Source organism: Setaria viridis, chromosome 9 (assembly GCF_005286985.2).
Source record: "Setaria viridis chromosome 9, Setaria_viridis_v4.0, whole genome shotgun sequence".
NCBI lineage: Eukaryota > Viridiplantae > Streptophyta > Magnoliopsida > Poales > Poaceae > Setaria > Setaria viridis.
The window spans coordinates 11,806,540-11,823,274 of NC_048271.2; the positions used below are offsets into that span (position 1 = coordinate 11,806,540).

The 16,735-nt window shown below is 44.9% G+C and overlaps 1 protein-coding gene, 1 long non-coding RNA gene and 1 pseudogene across 3 annotated transcripts; 1 reads left to right on the forward strand and 2 right to left on the reverse strand.

Annotated features, from left to right (window-relative positions):
* Nucleotides 1–257: 257 nt before the first annotated feature.
* LOC140221512 (uncharacterized) lies at nt 258–5,511 on the reverse strand (annotated as a pseudogene).
* Nucleotides 5,512–8,191: 2,680 nt separating this feature from the next.
* LOC117836482 (uncharacterized) lies at nt 8,192–13,111 on the forward strand. Of its 2 annotated transcripts, XR_004636108.2 has the most exons (3): nt 8,192–8,404; nt 8,502–8,788; nt 12,461–13,111. It is a non-coding gene; the product is annotated as an uncharacterized lncRNA (long non-coding RNA). The 2 variants fall into 2 exon arrangements; XR_004636107.1 differs by lacking the exon at nt 8,192–8,404 and having other exon boundaries at nt 8,412–8,788.
* Nucleotides 9,187–11,618, reverse strand: LOC117836481 (scarecrow-like protein 9). Its single transcript, XM_034715917.2, has one exon. It carries the CDS (start codon nt 11,570–11,572, stop codon nt 9,389–9,391), a length of 2,184 nt encoding a protein of 727 aa, XP_034571808.1. The 5' UTR covers nt 11,573–11,618; the 3' UTR covers nt 9,187–9,388.
* Nucleotides 13,112–16,735: the final 3,624 nt, after the last annotated feature.

Sequence of the window (16,735 nt, forward strand, 5' to 3'; positions counted from 1 at the left end):
TCTAAACTTGATGTCCGATCTTGTGCTTTCTTATTGTGTGATCTTGATGCCCAAACTGATTGGTTGATCCATTAGGCTCCTCTCCATCATTCCTAATAATAATAAAATCATCACAATGACTTAGTAGCATCCAATTCTGAGATGAGGGTTTATGGACAGTGAGGAATGAGTTAACCTGATAATTTAGCTCTCGAGCACGGGCTCTTGTCATTGGTCCTTGCTGCATAGTAGGCGTGGTTGTATCATTGGAAGGGATGTCCTCATCATCCTCCCCTTCTTGCATGTGAGTCGTCCTCGACTCAAGTTCATCTTCCTCGCCCAAATATGGTTTCAAATCTGCAATGTTAAATGTGGGGCTGACCCCAAAATCTGCAGGCAACTCAAGTTTGTAGGCATTATCATTGATCTTAGCTACAACTTTAAAAGGACCAGCAGCTCTCGGAAGCAACTTTGACTTTCTCAAATCAGGAAACCGATCCTTTCTCAAGTGCAGCCAAACCAAATCACCCGGTTCGAAAGTAACATGCTTCTTTCCTAAGCTACCAGCAAGTTTATATTTAGCATTCATGTTCTCTATGTTCTCTTTTGTGGTCTCATGTATTTTTAACATCAACTCAGCACGTTGTTTAGCATCAAAATTCAATCTCTCAGAAGTTGGTAAAGGCAGCAAATCAATAGGGGCACGAGGCACAAAACCATAAACAATCTCAAAAGGGCTCTTTTTAGTAGTAGAGTGTTGTGAACGATTGTAAGCAAACTCAACATGAGGCAAACATTCTTCCCACAATTTTATGTTCTTTTTCAAAACTGCCCTAAGCATGGTAGATAAAGTTCTATTCACAACCTCGGTTTGTCCATCAGTTTGGGGATGACAAGTAGTGGAAAAAAGCAACTTAGTACCCAATTTAGCCCACAAAGTTCTCCAAAAATGACTAAGAAATTTTGCATCACGATCTGAAACAATTGTGTTTGGTACACCATGCAAACGAACAATCTCACGAAAGAACAATTCAGCAACATGAGTAGCATCATCGGTCTTATGACATGGTATAAAATGTGCCATCTTAGAAAATCTATCCACAACCACAAAGACACTATCCCTCCCCTTCTTTGTTCTAGGCAGTCCTAAAACGAAATCCATAGAAATATCCTCCCATGGTGCATTAGGAACAGTTAGAGGCATGTACAATCCGTGAGGATTAAGGCGTGACTTAGCTTTTTGGCATGTTGTGCAGCGAGCAATGAATCTCTCCACATCCCTCCTCATCTTGGGCCAAAAGAAATGATCAGCAAGGATGCTTTCCGTCTTCTTTGCACCAAAGTGTCCCATCAGCCCTCCTCCATGCGCCTCCTGCAATAATAACATACGCACGGAGCTAGCTGGAATGCATAGCTTGTTAGCTCGAAATACAAATCCGTCATTGAGGACGAATTTGTTCCATGTCTTTCCCTCCTTGCAATTCAACAACACATCTTTAAAATCACCATCATGGGCATATCGCTCTTTTATTGTTTCCAAGCCAAAAATTTTGAAATCAAGTTGTGAAAGCATGGTATAACGTCTAGACAAAGCATCAGCAATTACATTTTCCTTCCCTTTCTTGTGTTTGATGACATAAGGAAAGGACTCAATGAATTCAACCCAGCGAGCATGCCTACGGTTCAGTTTTGCTTGACTTCGAATATGCTTCAATGATTCATGATCAGAATGTATAACAAACTCTTTGGGTCATAAATAATGCTGCCATGTTTCTAAAGTCCGAACTAGAGCAAGCAATTCTTTATCATAAGTAGAATAGTTCAAACTAGGCCCACTCAACTTCTCGCTGAAATATGCTACAGGTTTTCCTTCTTGTAACAAAACACCTCCCAAACCAATTCCACTAGCATCACATTCAAGTTCAAAAGTTTTAGTGAAATCAGGGAGTTGGAGCAAAGGGGCATGGGTTAACTTATCTTTCAATGTGTCAAAAGCACTCTTGTGTGCTGCAGCCCAAGTGAATGTAACGCCCTTCTTGGTGAGTTCATGCAATGGGGCTGCAATGGTGCTGAAATCCCTCACAAAACGGCGATAAAATCCAGCAAGCCCGAGAAAGCTTCTCACTTGTGTGACCGTTGTGGGAACCGGCCAGCTATGTATTGCTTCAACCTTGGCTTGATCAACTTCAATTCCCTGTGGGGTCACAACATAGCCAAGAAAAGAGACTCGATCCGTGCAAAAGGTGCACTTCTCAAGGTTACCAAACAAACGTGCATCACGTAGAGCATTAAAAACATCACGCAAATGATCAAGATGTTCCTCAAGTGATCTGCTGTATATCAAGATGTCATCAAAATATACCACAACAAATCTGCCAATGAAAGCGCGTAAAACTTCATTCATTAGTCTCATGAAAGTGCTGGGTGCATTAGTGAGACCAAAAGGCATAACTAACCACTCGTATAGACCGAATTTAGTTTTAAACGCTGTTTTCCATTCATCTCCTAGCTTCATGCGAATCTGGTGGTAACCACTACGCAAATCAATTTTTGAGAACAAAATGGAGCCACTTAATTCATCAAGCATATCATCTAGCCTAGGAATAGGATGACGATATCTGATTGTAATGTTATTAATCGCTCGGCAATCTACACACATGCGCCATGATCCATCTTTCTTAGGAACCAAAAGGACAGGAACAGCACAAGGGCTAAGAGACTCACGCACATAACCTTTATCGAGCAATTCTTGCACTTGGCGCTGAATCTCTTTAGTTTCCTCGGGGTTGGTCCTGTATGGCGCACGGTTGGGCAATGAGGCTCCGGGAATAAGGTCAATCTGGTGCTCAATCCCACGGGTTGGTGGCAGCCCTGGTGGGACCTCATTTGGAAAAATGTCCGCATACTCCTGTAAAAGGTTAGTAACTGCAGGAGGCAAAGAAGAAGGTATCTCCTGAAGTGAAAACAAAGTTTGTTTGCAAATCAAAGCATAGCAAACAACAGTATTAGCATCAATCTCATCCAAATCAGATTTGGTTGCAATGAAACATGACCCTTTCAGCTTGATCTCATTTTTATTATTGTGGGCAGATTTAGTGTTCTTCTTTGTGTGCTTTTTAAGTTCATGTGCTACAATCTGATTTTCACTCTTAGCATGCTCCTGATTCATTACTTTACTAGCTCTAGCAAGTTCATCTTTCAAAATAGCTTCAGGAGACATTGGATGCAAAACAAGTTTCTTGTCATTATGCATAAAAGAGTATTGATTTGTTTTACCATGATGCAAAGAATCAATGTCAAATTGCCATGGTCGTCCTAACAACATAGAGCATGCTTGCATGGGTACAACATCGCAGTCAATAGAATCATGATAAGAACCAATAGCAAAATTAACTCTCACCAACCGTGTTACCTTCACCTTACCGCTGCTGTTTAGCCATTGAATGTAGTAAGGTTGTGGATGTGGCTGGGTGCACAATGCAAGCTTCTCCACCATTTCAGCACTTGCCAAGTTGTTGCAGCTCCCTCCATCAATGATGACTCGGCAAGAACGTTCCTTGATCACACACTTGGTTTGAAACAAAGTGTGGCGCTGATTTTGTTCAGCCTTCTCCATTTGTGCACTCAACACTCGCTGCACCACAAGGCTCTCATAGTTTTCAGCATGTTCCGTTCCAATGTGCTCCTCATTTTTGTTGTGCTCCTCATCTTCCCCTACATTGTTAGCTGCAAGCAAAGCATATGTTTCTTCATCTAAATCACTAGCAGAGGAATACTCACCATTAGGACACACAACTAGCACACGTGCGCTTGGGCAGTCCTTGCGCACATGACCGTAACCTTTGCAGCGGAGGCATTGAATGTCTCTCATTCGCCCTGAGGATGCAATTGAGGATGAACTCTTGGTTGGTGCAGCGGCTGCCCCCTTTGTGGGTTCAGGAGGGCATGGTGAGGAGTTCGTTGTCAAAGGTCGTGGTTTGCTGCTTGATGAAGATGGGGCAGCGACTCGGTACAGTTGGGCAGCGGGGTTGGATGGCGTCCAAGAGGTAGCACGACCTGCAGAAATGTTAGTTCTCGTGCTAGCTCTCCGTCCCTGAACTTCCCTTTCAGCTTTACAAGCAAGATGAAACAAACGAGTGATCGAATTGTATTCTTTGTAAGCCAAAATATCCTGAATTTCCCGATTCAGCCCACCCATAAACCTAGCCATAGCTGCATCCTCATTTTCTACCAAACCACAACGAAGCATCCCTGTTTGCAACTCTTGATAGTACTCTTCTACAGATTTGTTTCCCTGTCTCAAAAGCTGAAGCTTATGCAAAAGATCACGTGCATGATAAGAGGGAACAAATCTAGCTCGCATAACTCTTTTCATAGCATCCCAAGTTTGTGGAGTGTTGTTTGGGTGGCTGCGCACATATTCGCTCCACCAAATAGAAGCAAAATCAGTAAACTCACTAGTAGCAGCCCTAATACGTTTGTTTTCAGGAAAATCATGACATGCAAATTTTTGATCAACAGCTAGCTCCCAAGTGAGATATGCATTGGGGTCATATTTTCCATCAAAAGAGGGCATGCTAAATTTAATCTTCCCTAAAGAATCATCATTGTCGCGTACCTCACGTCGTGGTTGACGAGCATGTCCACCATGTCGACGGCGGCGCTGCTGCTGGTTATGTTGGCCATTTACCTCCCCATCAAGCTCCGTGTCAGCTGAATATTCTTCCTCATCTTGCCCAGCAATGCTACCCTCAGTGTTGTTGTTGCGCCGTCCCGAACCATCACGACCCTCCTGGTCCATCCTATCCAAACGTGCCAAAATACCTACAAGAGAGGTGTAAGAGCCCCAAGCGTGTTCGCCATTGAGGTCAGCTTGGTGTTGGTGTCGATCTGCGTGGCCTCCAATTGGCCAAGGCGTTCGTTGGTAACTCGAACATCCTCATCAAGGTGTTCAACATGCACCCTTACTTGGCGTTCAAAGTGTTGAATGATGCCCCTTGTTCGAGGTGAATGAACTTGTCCATCATCCTCATTTCCTGCCATGGTTAGACAAGGAAAAAAAAATGTCCTACCAACTAGTGGAACTAGGTGACAGCAAACTCCATTCTCTCAATCTTGTTCCATCAAGTTCTTACATGTTCTTACCACGCTAGGAAGTTGGTGTTGGCAGCCGGCAAGAACAGCACAAAATGTTACACAAGCACAGCCCTGTGACGTAGTAGATAATTTGTGGAGCTATAGGTGGCTGCAAGAAAAAAAAATCAAGGAACAGCTAGAACCACGTTAGCCAAAGCAAGTTGAATAAATGTTCACAATGGTACTGTGCTGGTCCTAGGCTAAACCATATTAGAGACGTGAGCCTAGACACAAATGTAATCACCCAACAGCGGCAAACAAGGCATACAAAGAGAGTAATGCAGCAACAAGAACTCTTTTTCTTCCTTTCTTCTTTTCCTTCTTGTTTCTTCCTCTTTTTTTCTTTTTTTGTTTTCTTTCTTTTTTTTTCTTTTCAGGGGCCTCAAATGTTATGTTTGGCACAATGAACAAAAACAATTACTTCACATAGCCCTCCTTGCTTTTAGATGCACAGATTACACAGCAGATATGCGGAAATCTCCATAGCGTTTGCAAGGCGCTCAGAAAGAATTTGGCGGCAAGGTTAATTTTTCCTGAAAGAGCACAAAGTAACCTTTCCAGAATGTATCTAAACACTTGAATCGGAGATTGGATGCAAGAAATAGAGCTGATTTCTTCTCATGCAGATCTGGAAGTGGGGATTGCGAAAATAGTGGGCAAATGCAGCAGCGTGAAAAGGTGGGGGGGAAAGTGGCAGCGAATCTAATGGTGATAAAAACGTGACAAGAACTCAAAACTCTAATGGATTAGAACTTAAGAACCAGCACTTGACACCATGATGCAACCACAAACTCAACAAGCCAAGAACTAGGTAGAACAGCAAGGGCTCCAACTAGTTTTGTTTTGGGGATTTCAGATCTAGACCATCTATCTTTTTGGGTATTTTTGGACTGTAGGTAAAGTAAAGAATGGGTAGTTACTCTCACCGATTAACCTTGCTCTGATTACCACATGATATGGCAGGGGCTGTTCCCAATCTTTCGGTGAGAGGAGGGGTAACTTCGATTTGGGGGTGGAATCAACGTTGGCTGTCCGACTACAACAATCACAGGATGCTGCGCCTTAGCAACAGGTACACCGATTCCGACGTTGGCTGTTCTTGCCGGGCCAAGAACACCCTTGAACCTGCTAGCAATCGAGAACAAGCAAGAACAAGATGAACAAGCAAATAAACCCACGGATCTGAAACAAATGAAACCTGAATCACGAGTTGGGGTCTTGAATCAAGCAAATCGGGTGGTCTGGTCGACACACGCGTTCACTAGGAAGTAGCAGTAGCTAACTTGCATCTAAAACAAAACCCAAGTTCATCCTGGTGGCTGCTAGATGTATTTATACATGGGCAACAGCAAGGAGGCGTGGGAGGGTGTAAACCCTAAGCTGGAAAGGGCCCCTAGTGGGCTGCACGAGATATAAGGTTTTCAGCCCAAGACTGGAAGGCCGAACGTCTCTTTGTCAATTCTGCTCAGCTCCGGTGGAATTTCGTCATGAGGTTGGATCCATCTGAAAGTGAACTTTAAGAGCTTTCCAATGAGTACTCATATGCCTCAAACAACATCCGGAGTTGAGAAATATTGCCACGTCAATTTGATGTTGCCTGGCTGTACGAACTTGAAGTCTAAACTTGATGTCCGATCTTGTGCTTTCTTATTGTGTGATCTTGATGCCCAAACTGATTGGTTGATCCATTAGGCTCCTCTCCATCATTCCTAATAATAATAAAATCATCACAATGACTTAGTAGCATCCAATTCTGAGATGAGGGTTTATGGACAGTGAGGAATGAGTTAACCTGATAATTTAGCTCTCGAGCACGGGCTCTTGTCATTGGTCCTTGCTGCATAGTAGGCGTGGTTGTATCATTGGAAGGGATGTCCTCATCACACCACCTCCAATGGTTATCGCGATCTTATGGAGCACGATCAACCAAACCACTAGGGTAATTCCGCAACCAATCGAGGAACAAGCAAGAACAAAGCAACTCAATTGCAAATATAGAGATAAAAACCAATCTGAAATCACAAAGTTGGGATTTTGAATCGAGTAGAATGGATGGTCTAGTTGACACACGCGTCTACAAGGAAGTAGCAATGGCTAAACTTACATCTAAACAAAATCGGAGTGTTCCTAGTGGTGGCTAAGGGGTATAAGTACATGGGAGGATGACCACAAGGGGGTTGGAGTCGTGCTCCAACCTTAGGACGTGTCCTTGATAGATCCAACTTGATACACAGCCCATTAGGCCAAAATAAAGCAACGTAGCACCTTGAACAGAAAAATCTCTCGGTAGTAATTTGGTCATTGCGGACGCCTCAGAATAGATATGGACATGAGTCCAAATCCATACAAAAATAGACTTCATAAGGATTCCACGAAGTACTTGAACGCTCCAATCCGAGTCCGTATGCGACCGTGGTAACCGTCACAAGTTGGTGCTATTCTACAGTCCGAATCCAACTCTGAAACGTGTTGGATTTGATCTCTTTCTTTCCTTGAGCCAAAAGTGACGTGGTGGCCTAATGTAGGATGTTGGGAATATTTAGACTTGGTCCCCAATCAACTTTTTTGATCCTCCATGCCTTTCATGTGTGTTTAACACTCTTTTTGATCCACGTATGTATTTCTGAAAATGACAATAAACACACGTCATGGTGCAGTATCAATTCATCAAATGTATCAAATACAATCATGACAAAGAATTGTTTCACCTTTAAATCAAAAGTTGCTAATATAGTTGTATCCAAGCAGGTGATGTCCTCATCAACAAACTTCCTCCATCTCAAAATGCAAGACACTATTTGACCCAGTGGGGTCTCCGCATCATACTTTAATTAAACCTCATTATGTTATAATGTGTGTAACCATAAAATTGATCTTGTACAGTCCTTCCCTTTTGCCAGCTCACTTGTTTGTATAATCTCGGCTTTTTTTTCATGAAATGCAACTTTGAGTAAATTTTGGAATACGGATTGGAAATGTCCTGGACCGATGGGCCTACAGCCAGCCACCCCACCCACTGTCCTTGCAAACAATCAGGCTTACGGAAGTGCAGCAAACCCCCCTTGTCGTGACCTTCGCCTACCCGACGACGTGCGGCACGCACGTGTTGCTGCGCGGCCGTGCGGTGTGCTGGTGGGCATGGCTGTGCGGGCCAAGCAAAGACGGCGGCGGCGCGGGAAGTAGGGTGAGCCTTATCCTCTCAGCCAGGGGCATAACAGTCAGCTCACATGGCAAAAGAAGGGAGAAATCAGAAAACCAATTACAAAAGCAAGAAAAGGCATTCTAGCGTGTGGGTATCGTTTTCGTTTCATAATGATAATATGGCGAAATCCATTTGCGGGATGGCATTTGAACGAAGCTCACTTTTGAGGATGGCGAAATTGCAGTTTTCTCTTCTCCCTGCGAGAAATTTAAACATGGAGTCACCTCTGCACTCCGGTCCTCTGGCCTGGCGAGTGGCGACCCTAAACTTCCTCGCGGTAGGTTCCGTCGAGATCAGAGCCGATGCTGCGCGATTCTTCTCGGGGGCTCGCTCTGCTGGGGAGGTAGGTCGAGGACGCGTCCGGGTGATTCTAACGTGAACGCCGGGGTGGATGCCCGGTAGCTGTTCGATGCAATGCCTGACCCGTACGCCAAACTAAGGAGAAGAAGCGGTTGTTCCGGACTTCGCCAGGTACTTCCACGCCTCCTTCGCTTCTTCCTTGCTTGGCTCGGCGGGCATGGCTGTGCCTTGCTGTTGTTATACTGCTAATAACTTTTTAACTGGTGAATATACTATCAGTAGGCGGTAAACCCTCCTGTTGCTCCGAAAGAATTACTTTCAAGTTTCAACCATGAGGATCAGTAATTCAGCATTAACTTGCCCATTCCATTCTCCACTCGTTCCTTTTTTTTCTTTTACTTCCATAGAAAGAGAACATGCTTGGACAATATATAGAACAAAGGTTTAACTATAATTTATGCTAGAAGATCAAAATGTGAAGTGTAATGCAAATTCCATAAAATATATCACAGGAAGGCCACCGGACAAGTTGGCTCTGTAAGTAAGAAATGATATGCTCGCACAGTAAATGCAAATGTTTAACAGGACAGCATTGCCTATGCCATGTTTTGTACTCTGGAAGCCCATTGAGGCGAGCTATTCAACCAATTGCAATGCATTACCAGCACACAATAGAAAACATATATGAGTACATCACAAGTTCAGAACATTGACACATATAATTCTCAAACCTCTGTTTTTGTTGTGCAACACTAGCAAGCTTATTAGGCCTTAGTCGCCATCGTATGACTCATTAGGTTTCCATGTGGATATTGCTTTCAGTATCCTTCCCTTCCATCCTAGAAGTAGCCATTGATCATCTTCGCCGACAACATAATCTTTGTGATATTGTCCCACTATGTCTCTTGTCACTTTCACAATGTCTGGATTTAATGGGAGCTGCTCAAGGCCAGCCTTCAGGTTTCGTGACTTCCATTTCTTAAAACTCTCTGGTCTCTCAATCCTATCTGATCCTTCACACGCAATGACATTGAGAATCGTACACAGATAGATATCCCTCTCTATGATCATTCTTGACTCATTATCTCGTGGGACAATTTTATCAAGGATATCAAACAATGCAGAGTAGTGGTACATGAGTTCTTTAAAACGTGTTAAAAAGAAGGGGGTGCTGTATGATCCATTAACGACTCCATGAACAAAAACTTTTGGCTTCATCATTCTAATGGTATTGAGCACTCTATTCCTGGCACTGTTAATGGATACTGTCTCATCACCGAGATTCTTCATTCGGAATAGACAGTTGACTATCAGCACATCATCTTCCTCAATGTGGAAATCTTCTATGCGGATGGTTTCCCATTTTGATGTTATTCCGTGATATTCAAAAGGCACACTGAACATGCTAGCATACTCAGCTAATAGGTGTCCCGTGTTTGTATTCATTTGATCTGGTCGAAATCCTGGCTGGGGTAGCTCAATACCTGTGATCCGAACCTTAGGAGGTCCATTTTCCCTGCTTGCGAGTTGCTCAAACAATGATGGCCACTGAAAACCATAGCAAATGCCAAAATCGATGATGTGCACCTTTGACTTTCCCTTTGAGACATCAAGGATTGTCTTATTTGAGAAATAATTTGGTGCCATCTGGAAAGGACATAACTGGAATACCTTTAAAATGCCCACAGCATTTCTGCATTTAGTGACCAACTTCTGATACAGCTGGCACCCAGTTCCAGCTAACCGTGCCTCAAGGCAGTCCGCTAGGCAAGATGCTAGCCTCTGGGTATCATCCCCACTTATAGAGCAGTTTTTCCTTATGATGTTCAGTATGGCACTTGCTAAGGTGTGATTATTCACAGATACTGCTTGTGCACAGTGGATAAGAAGGGTTCTCAGATCCACAACCTCTTTCTTTTCTTGCTTCTTACCTCTTGTCCTCCGCCGAGCTGATGTTCTTTCTTGATCATTCTGTGAATTTCTGGTTGATTTGCTTGTCATCATTTCTCGCAAAACAATACCTTCATCTGTTGGCTTATGCTCAGAGAAGAGTAGAACCCTGTCAAACATCTCATCTCGGGTTGGCCTGCTGAATGAAATGGCCAACTGCTTGCTACTCCTTCCTTCTAACAAATAAAAACCTTCTGTGCGTGGATAGTTTTGACATTGAACCTCAAATGATGCATGCATGCTTGTGTTTGCGACATTCACCTGAAGTGATTTATTATCTCGGCTACGCTTTTCAGCAATGGAAAGGCCATCAATGTTCAAACCATGCTCCATGTTGTTTGTACCTTGAGTGAGATGATTTGTCTCTTTGACAATGTCAGACAAACTCCATGGAGCTTCAAAGGCTTGCAGGTTGTGGTTAGAATGATTATTACTTGAGTCAATAGCAACAGAGCAGCTACTGCATGACTGCCAAGACTTGTCGATGCAGCCATTGAGGTTATTCGGATAATCACAGCTACGTAGCGGTAATAGAGGATAAGCTGAACTATTTTGTCCAAGAAGTTTATAGAAAGGCTCTTCCACATCTCTAAGGGCATTCTCTCCGTGATGTAATTTTACCCTGCCATCACTGTCCTCCTGCATCAACAGCTTGTTTATGTAGTTGAGGGTTATATCTGAGTTGATCCAACTGCTCTTAGAAGAACCTGCCACACTGGTTCCATACCAATCTAGTGCCGCATTGCTACTGACCTCACAGCATTGGGGACCATATATTTTACTTGGATAGGAGTTGTTCAGTGTAATATGACCATGATCGTTAAAAGTACTTGAAACAGGAGGATAATAATTCATGAAGCTTGGTGGGTGCAAAAATAACTCCAAATCATTAGACTCATCGGCTGGATCAACGGATTTCTGAGACAGGGCATAGCACCCAGAAGTACTCGAAATGCTGCTTGGGAAATCCTCAAAGTTAGAACTAGATTTGCCGTTGAACTCCATTGGTGGAGTGCTTGGTCACAGCAAAAAGTCATAGGGTTCCTTGCAACTCCCCTGTAAACAATGCTAATATGTAAAATTAAATAACAAACAGAGTCTTTTATGAATTATAAATATAATAGTGGATACTATGTTTCCTTAATATTCTCTTGAAAGAGAAATTCTGAAAACATGCACTGGATTGCATTAGTTATATATGATACATGTATATAATAGAGTACTATTCTCCAAGTAGTCAAAGCAGTTTGATTTCATGTTTTTTAAGAGTATGAAATGCCCAATTGAACAACAAAAACTAGGCTGAAGAGAATAGACTTGCTAAGGAGTGGATTGAACAAAGCTGTAGAGTGCATGAACTTGTAACATAATTTCTTGAAAGTTAAAGCAAATCTTCATGAAAAATGCATGACAGCTTTCCTTACCTTGCTGGCCATACTTTACAAGAAGAAAATATCATCCCAATAACATGAAAAGACCAAATGAACTACCTATCCGTGAAAACAGTTTTCTGATGTTTTGCACAAGCACTAAACTGTTAGGCTTAAGTTTAAATCCCAAAGATAAGCTTTATTGGAGGCAACCAATAGGTTGTATCGCTATACTGGATATTATCACGAGAGAACATTTAGGATGGTAACGAACTAAGATGTCACCCTTCATGTTATTACTCTATCAGATCATGAAGCATCTACTTGTCAAGGAAAAAAAATTATTTCCCAATAACCATCTCAATCACTGATTCTTACATCAGTTATTCCCTTACAGATGCACATAAATTAGTAAATTGATTGAAAATGCTATATGCAACTAAAATCAAAGGCACGAATTTGACATTGATTTGATCAAGGAATGGACTGAAGATAAGAGAGTCTTACCATTGTCTTCCTGCAGGTATAACACGCACGATGGAATTCGCAGGCCTGGAGGACACCCGGACGTGAAGACCGACCCAGATGGAATGGCAAACTGAGGCGTGAGCACAAAGAAAACAACGATGAACGATGCAACTGTCTTACGGGCTCTCGCGTTGTCTTTGGCCTGCAGTATCAGCTAGCATGACTCAGTCACTCAGCTGTGCCGAGGGAAGCGAGAGCGAGTCAATGTCAGCTTGCAGTACGAGAGTATGAGTGGCCCAGTGGTGAGCGAGCCTGACGAGGTTCAAACGTTGAGAGCTACGGTTGAATTCGTCATCGTGTTCCCTGCACGTGAGCTAGGGACAAGACGAGCTCTAGAGATGAGGCGTCGTTTCAGATGTTGCTAGACAGGCAGCTACGGCAGATATCATCGCTGCCGGGGAGCTCTTCCAGCTTTGAGCCTCGGAGTTGCAGTCAGGCTGCCAACGAAATATTCCCTATCTTCTCTGATGAAAGTAAATTTGACTTTGAACAAAATAGTAGAATGTCAGGTGGTGCATTTTGAATCAGAAATGTACGAGACAAGGAGTCGCTTTGGGCAAGCTATTCCCTCCATTTGTAAATATTGGACGTGGTATAAGTACAAAACTCACAGCATGCGGTCTTAAAAACTAAATTATGATCGTAAGTTCCTCGTGTAGTATATTAGTTATAGAAAAAAAAATACTTTTGAAACTAATGGAACCTAACTCACAGCACGCTAATTCTTGTCTAAAGGCTTCCGAGTTTAAATCTTAAAATACATATGTGCCTTATAAAATGATATGGTGTATCTTGCACTAATCTTGTGGTTTGTATAACCTTATTTTTTAAAGAAATAATACTATTACATATGTTCTAGTATTCCTCGAAATGAAACAATTATAAAAATAGAGCACCATCTACTAGATGGTTTTTGTCCAACTTGGGACCAAAATAGCATTCTTGGCTATTGGATAGTGGATGGGCGATAATTCCGTGGACGAGATTTCCCACTCAAATGGGGTAGATCTAGCTCAAAAATTCAATAAGAACCTACTTAGTCGTGTGGCTGCAGTGAATGAGGCCTAAAATATATTAAAAAGGTAAACATGAGTAAGGGCATATGCCCCACTAGGTCTAACGTGAATATGCTCCGAATGGACAGATTGGATTCACATGATAAAAACTCAACTTTTGTCTGCCGAAAGTTGAGTTTTGTTGGTTCAATGAATGAAAACTGTAATTCTTCTCCGTATATGATTTCGTGTGTGCCTAGTATACAAAAATACACATTTTCGTACGCGGCTGAAGATGTTTCGTGAATAATATTTTCCTATTACTCTGATTCGTGAAATAATTTTGTAAATAATGTATATATATGATAGTGTTGAAATAAAAATGATTCTGCCCACTGAAGCTCCGACCGTGCATGCAGTCTTGTTGTGTCTCCACGCACACATACGACACTTATCCACCCACGTGCACGGCCTCTTATCGCTTGCTTAAGAATATTATCACCTTAAGAGCACTCGGTCACGGTGCGTGCGTGCGTGCGTGTTGTGTCGGACGCTGATGCTGCTAGAAAAGGCAACTATGGAAAGTTGTTTCAGCTTCGAGCCTCGTATTATTCCCAGTCTGGCTGCCAATAAGTACTCCCTCCATTCCAAATCATAAGATATAGATACTTGTATATATCTATATAGTGTATATTTAGATGTAATTTTTTGACAAATCAGGAGAGCTGTCGATTATATTAAAAAGAAGATGAAGTCCTGACGGGGCGAAAACAACAAATGAAAAAATAACACAAATACCGGCATGTTGGATTGGGTCAACAACACATGCCGCGCCACGCCATCGCACTCAACTTAACTTAACAACACATCGACCGGTTGGATTGGGACATCAACACGCGACAAACTCAACTCATCTCAAGTGGATTTTACACCGCCCAACAACTGCAGCAGAACTGAAGCCTTACCATGGCACCCACCAACATTCAAGCTCATGTAATCGCTGAAACCTCCAGGCGTGACCCTACGTCTACAGGGAACCGATAGAAGTAGACCGCACTGCACCGAGAAGGGCACCGCCATGCGGGACCCTCTGCCGTAGTGCCGCTGTAACACCACACTCCACCTGACAAAGTGATACCACCGAATCCGGACCTCTCGCATGCTGTCTCGCAGTCACCACCACGATAACACAACATGCGGGGGCCTTGCCACATCCGTCGTTGTACTCCACCTCACTCTCATCGCCTTGAAGAAACACTGTGCGGGAGGGGGGGCTCGCCATGCCCACCACAGTACTCCACGTCACAGATCCATTTCTGTTGCCATCAGGGTGGTGAGCATTGTTACCCCGCTCCCCAAGATCTCCATCAATTTGCCAAGCCGCCACCGCATATCAACTTCGTCACGTTGCTTCACCCACGCACATAGCCTAAACCGCCGTGCCAGCATGACGATGTGCCGCACCAAATAGCCTAGCCAAGTTGAGCAACCCGTCGCAATCCGCTGCAAGCCTAGTCATCCCACGATGCTATTGCCACAAGCGCCGTCCTCTGACGCAATCCCACACCACACTGACTGTTGCCAAGCAATGCCAGCCACCGCAGTTCGCTGCAAGCAGCCAAATCCAACAACCATGCGACAACCCCTAGCCACCACCATAACTGCGATCGCCTCCACGTGGGCTCGTCAACACCATCCAACTTGCCACACGACGGTATGGCCACCACCGACTGTGGCCGCCCATGACCAATGGACTAGCAATGCAACAAACCGAGTTGGGTCTCAATAGAAGACGCCTCCAAGGAGGGCACGATGCCAATGGCGCCGCCGTCGCTCGTTCAGGACTTGGACAAGGTTTTCACCCAGAGAACCCCGTGCAGCAGGGTTGTATCTCCAACATGACACACCCAACTGGGAAAACGACGCCCTAGGGCGCCACCATCATCTCCATCAGCAAGAACACCGGCAAGGGCTTTCACCCGGAGCATCCCAACCCCTCGTTGCACACTCACGGCTTGGCACTCCCGGACCACAGCCACGGCAACCCATCTGGGGCGGCGCCATGCCGTCGTATCTCCACCTCCGCTGCGCTCGCCGCCCAAACGCGCCACCACTCGACCTCCGCTCCTCGCACGCGGCCACTGCCTCACCATCACTCGCATCGTAGGGGCATCTCCTCAGGGCGTCGTAGCACCGCGCTGCCACACCATCACGCGCGTCGCTCGAACTTCACCTTGGGGCATCGCAGCCCGCGTCGTGGACCCCCTGGCCAAAAGCGCCACCGCATCCACGCGGTCACCGCGTGCACCACCTAAGCCACCGGGCTGCCTCCTCGCCGGCCGTGGCCCCCGCGCGCGATGTCCTCAGCCACCGCGCCACTCCGACGCCAGCCAACACACCGATACACGTGTGCACAGGACGCCCGCCGCCCCTGTCGAGCCGTCGGAGCGCCACCTTCCTTGTTGAAGTCGCTGAGCCCCCCACACCCCGTCGGCAGCCGCTCTATGTAGATCCGGCCCGGGGGGGCCGGTCCCCGAGGATGCCGAATCTGCTGCCCTGGGCCACCGCCGTCGCCTCCATGGCCGCCACTACCGCATCGTTGACTTGGGGTGGAAGCGCCCTGGGCCGACGGTAGGGGCCCCGCCGCCGCCTTCCTAGCAGGCACACCGGCTTCCGGTGCCCTGCTCTGGCAGCGGCGAGGTGGAAAGGGGGCCGTGAGGGGGTGGCGGCGGCAGAGGGTGGGGTGCCGCTCGAGTCGCCCCCAGGGAGATGACGCGGGGGCCGAAAAAACGCTCTACCTGTATTTTCCTTGCGTCTAGATGCATACAAACATCTATGAACTTAGAAAAGCCAAAACGACCTACAATTTGAACAAATTGAAACGAAAGGAGTGTTAATTAATACGTGAGCAGGTGAGTCGGTGCAGGATAAATCATGCATGTTCCAAGGGAAGTTAGCACTTTGGAAGCAGCCTACTACACCTTGCACAAATCGTGTCTTGCGGTTTACTACAAGCCTTTCCACTTTCACAATGCAGTTTTCTGACAAGTGAAACCGTACGTTTAATTTCCGATCCCCTGATGAGTATAGAGCATGTATCCTGGCCTCCCCCATTCACGTGGATTAGGATTTGTGGAAATGAAGAGTCAAAGTTCCAACTTCCAAGGTGGTGCATAGTGACGCATGTATACTGTACTACCCCTTAAGGCCTTAACCCTGATCCGTTAACTTGTCTGATCCTTCCACCCCATCATTGTCAGCCTCCTCAAATGCAA

Excerpts from the sequence above, each read along its gene's own strand:
- LOC117836481 (XM_034715917.2), bottom strand. The coding sequence starts at position 11,572 with ATGGAGTTCAACGGCAAATCTAGTTCTAACTTTGAGGATTTCCCAAGC.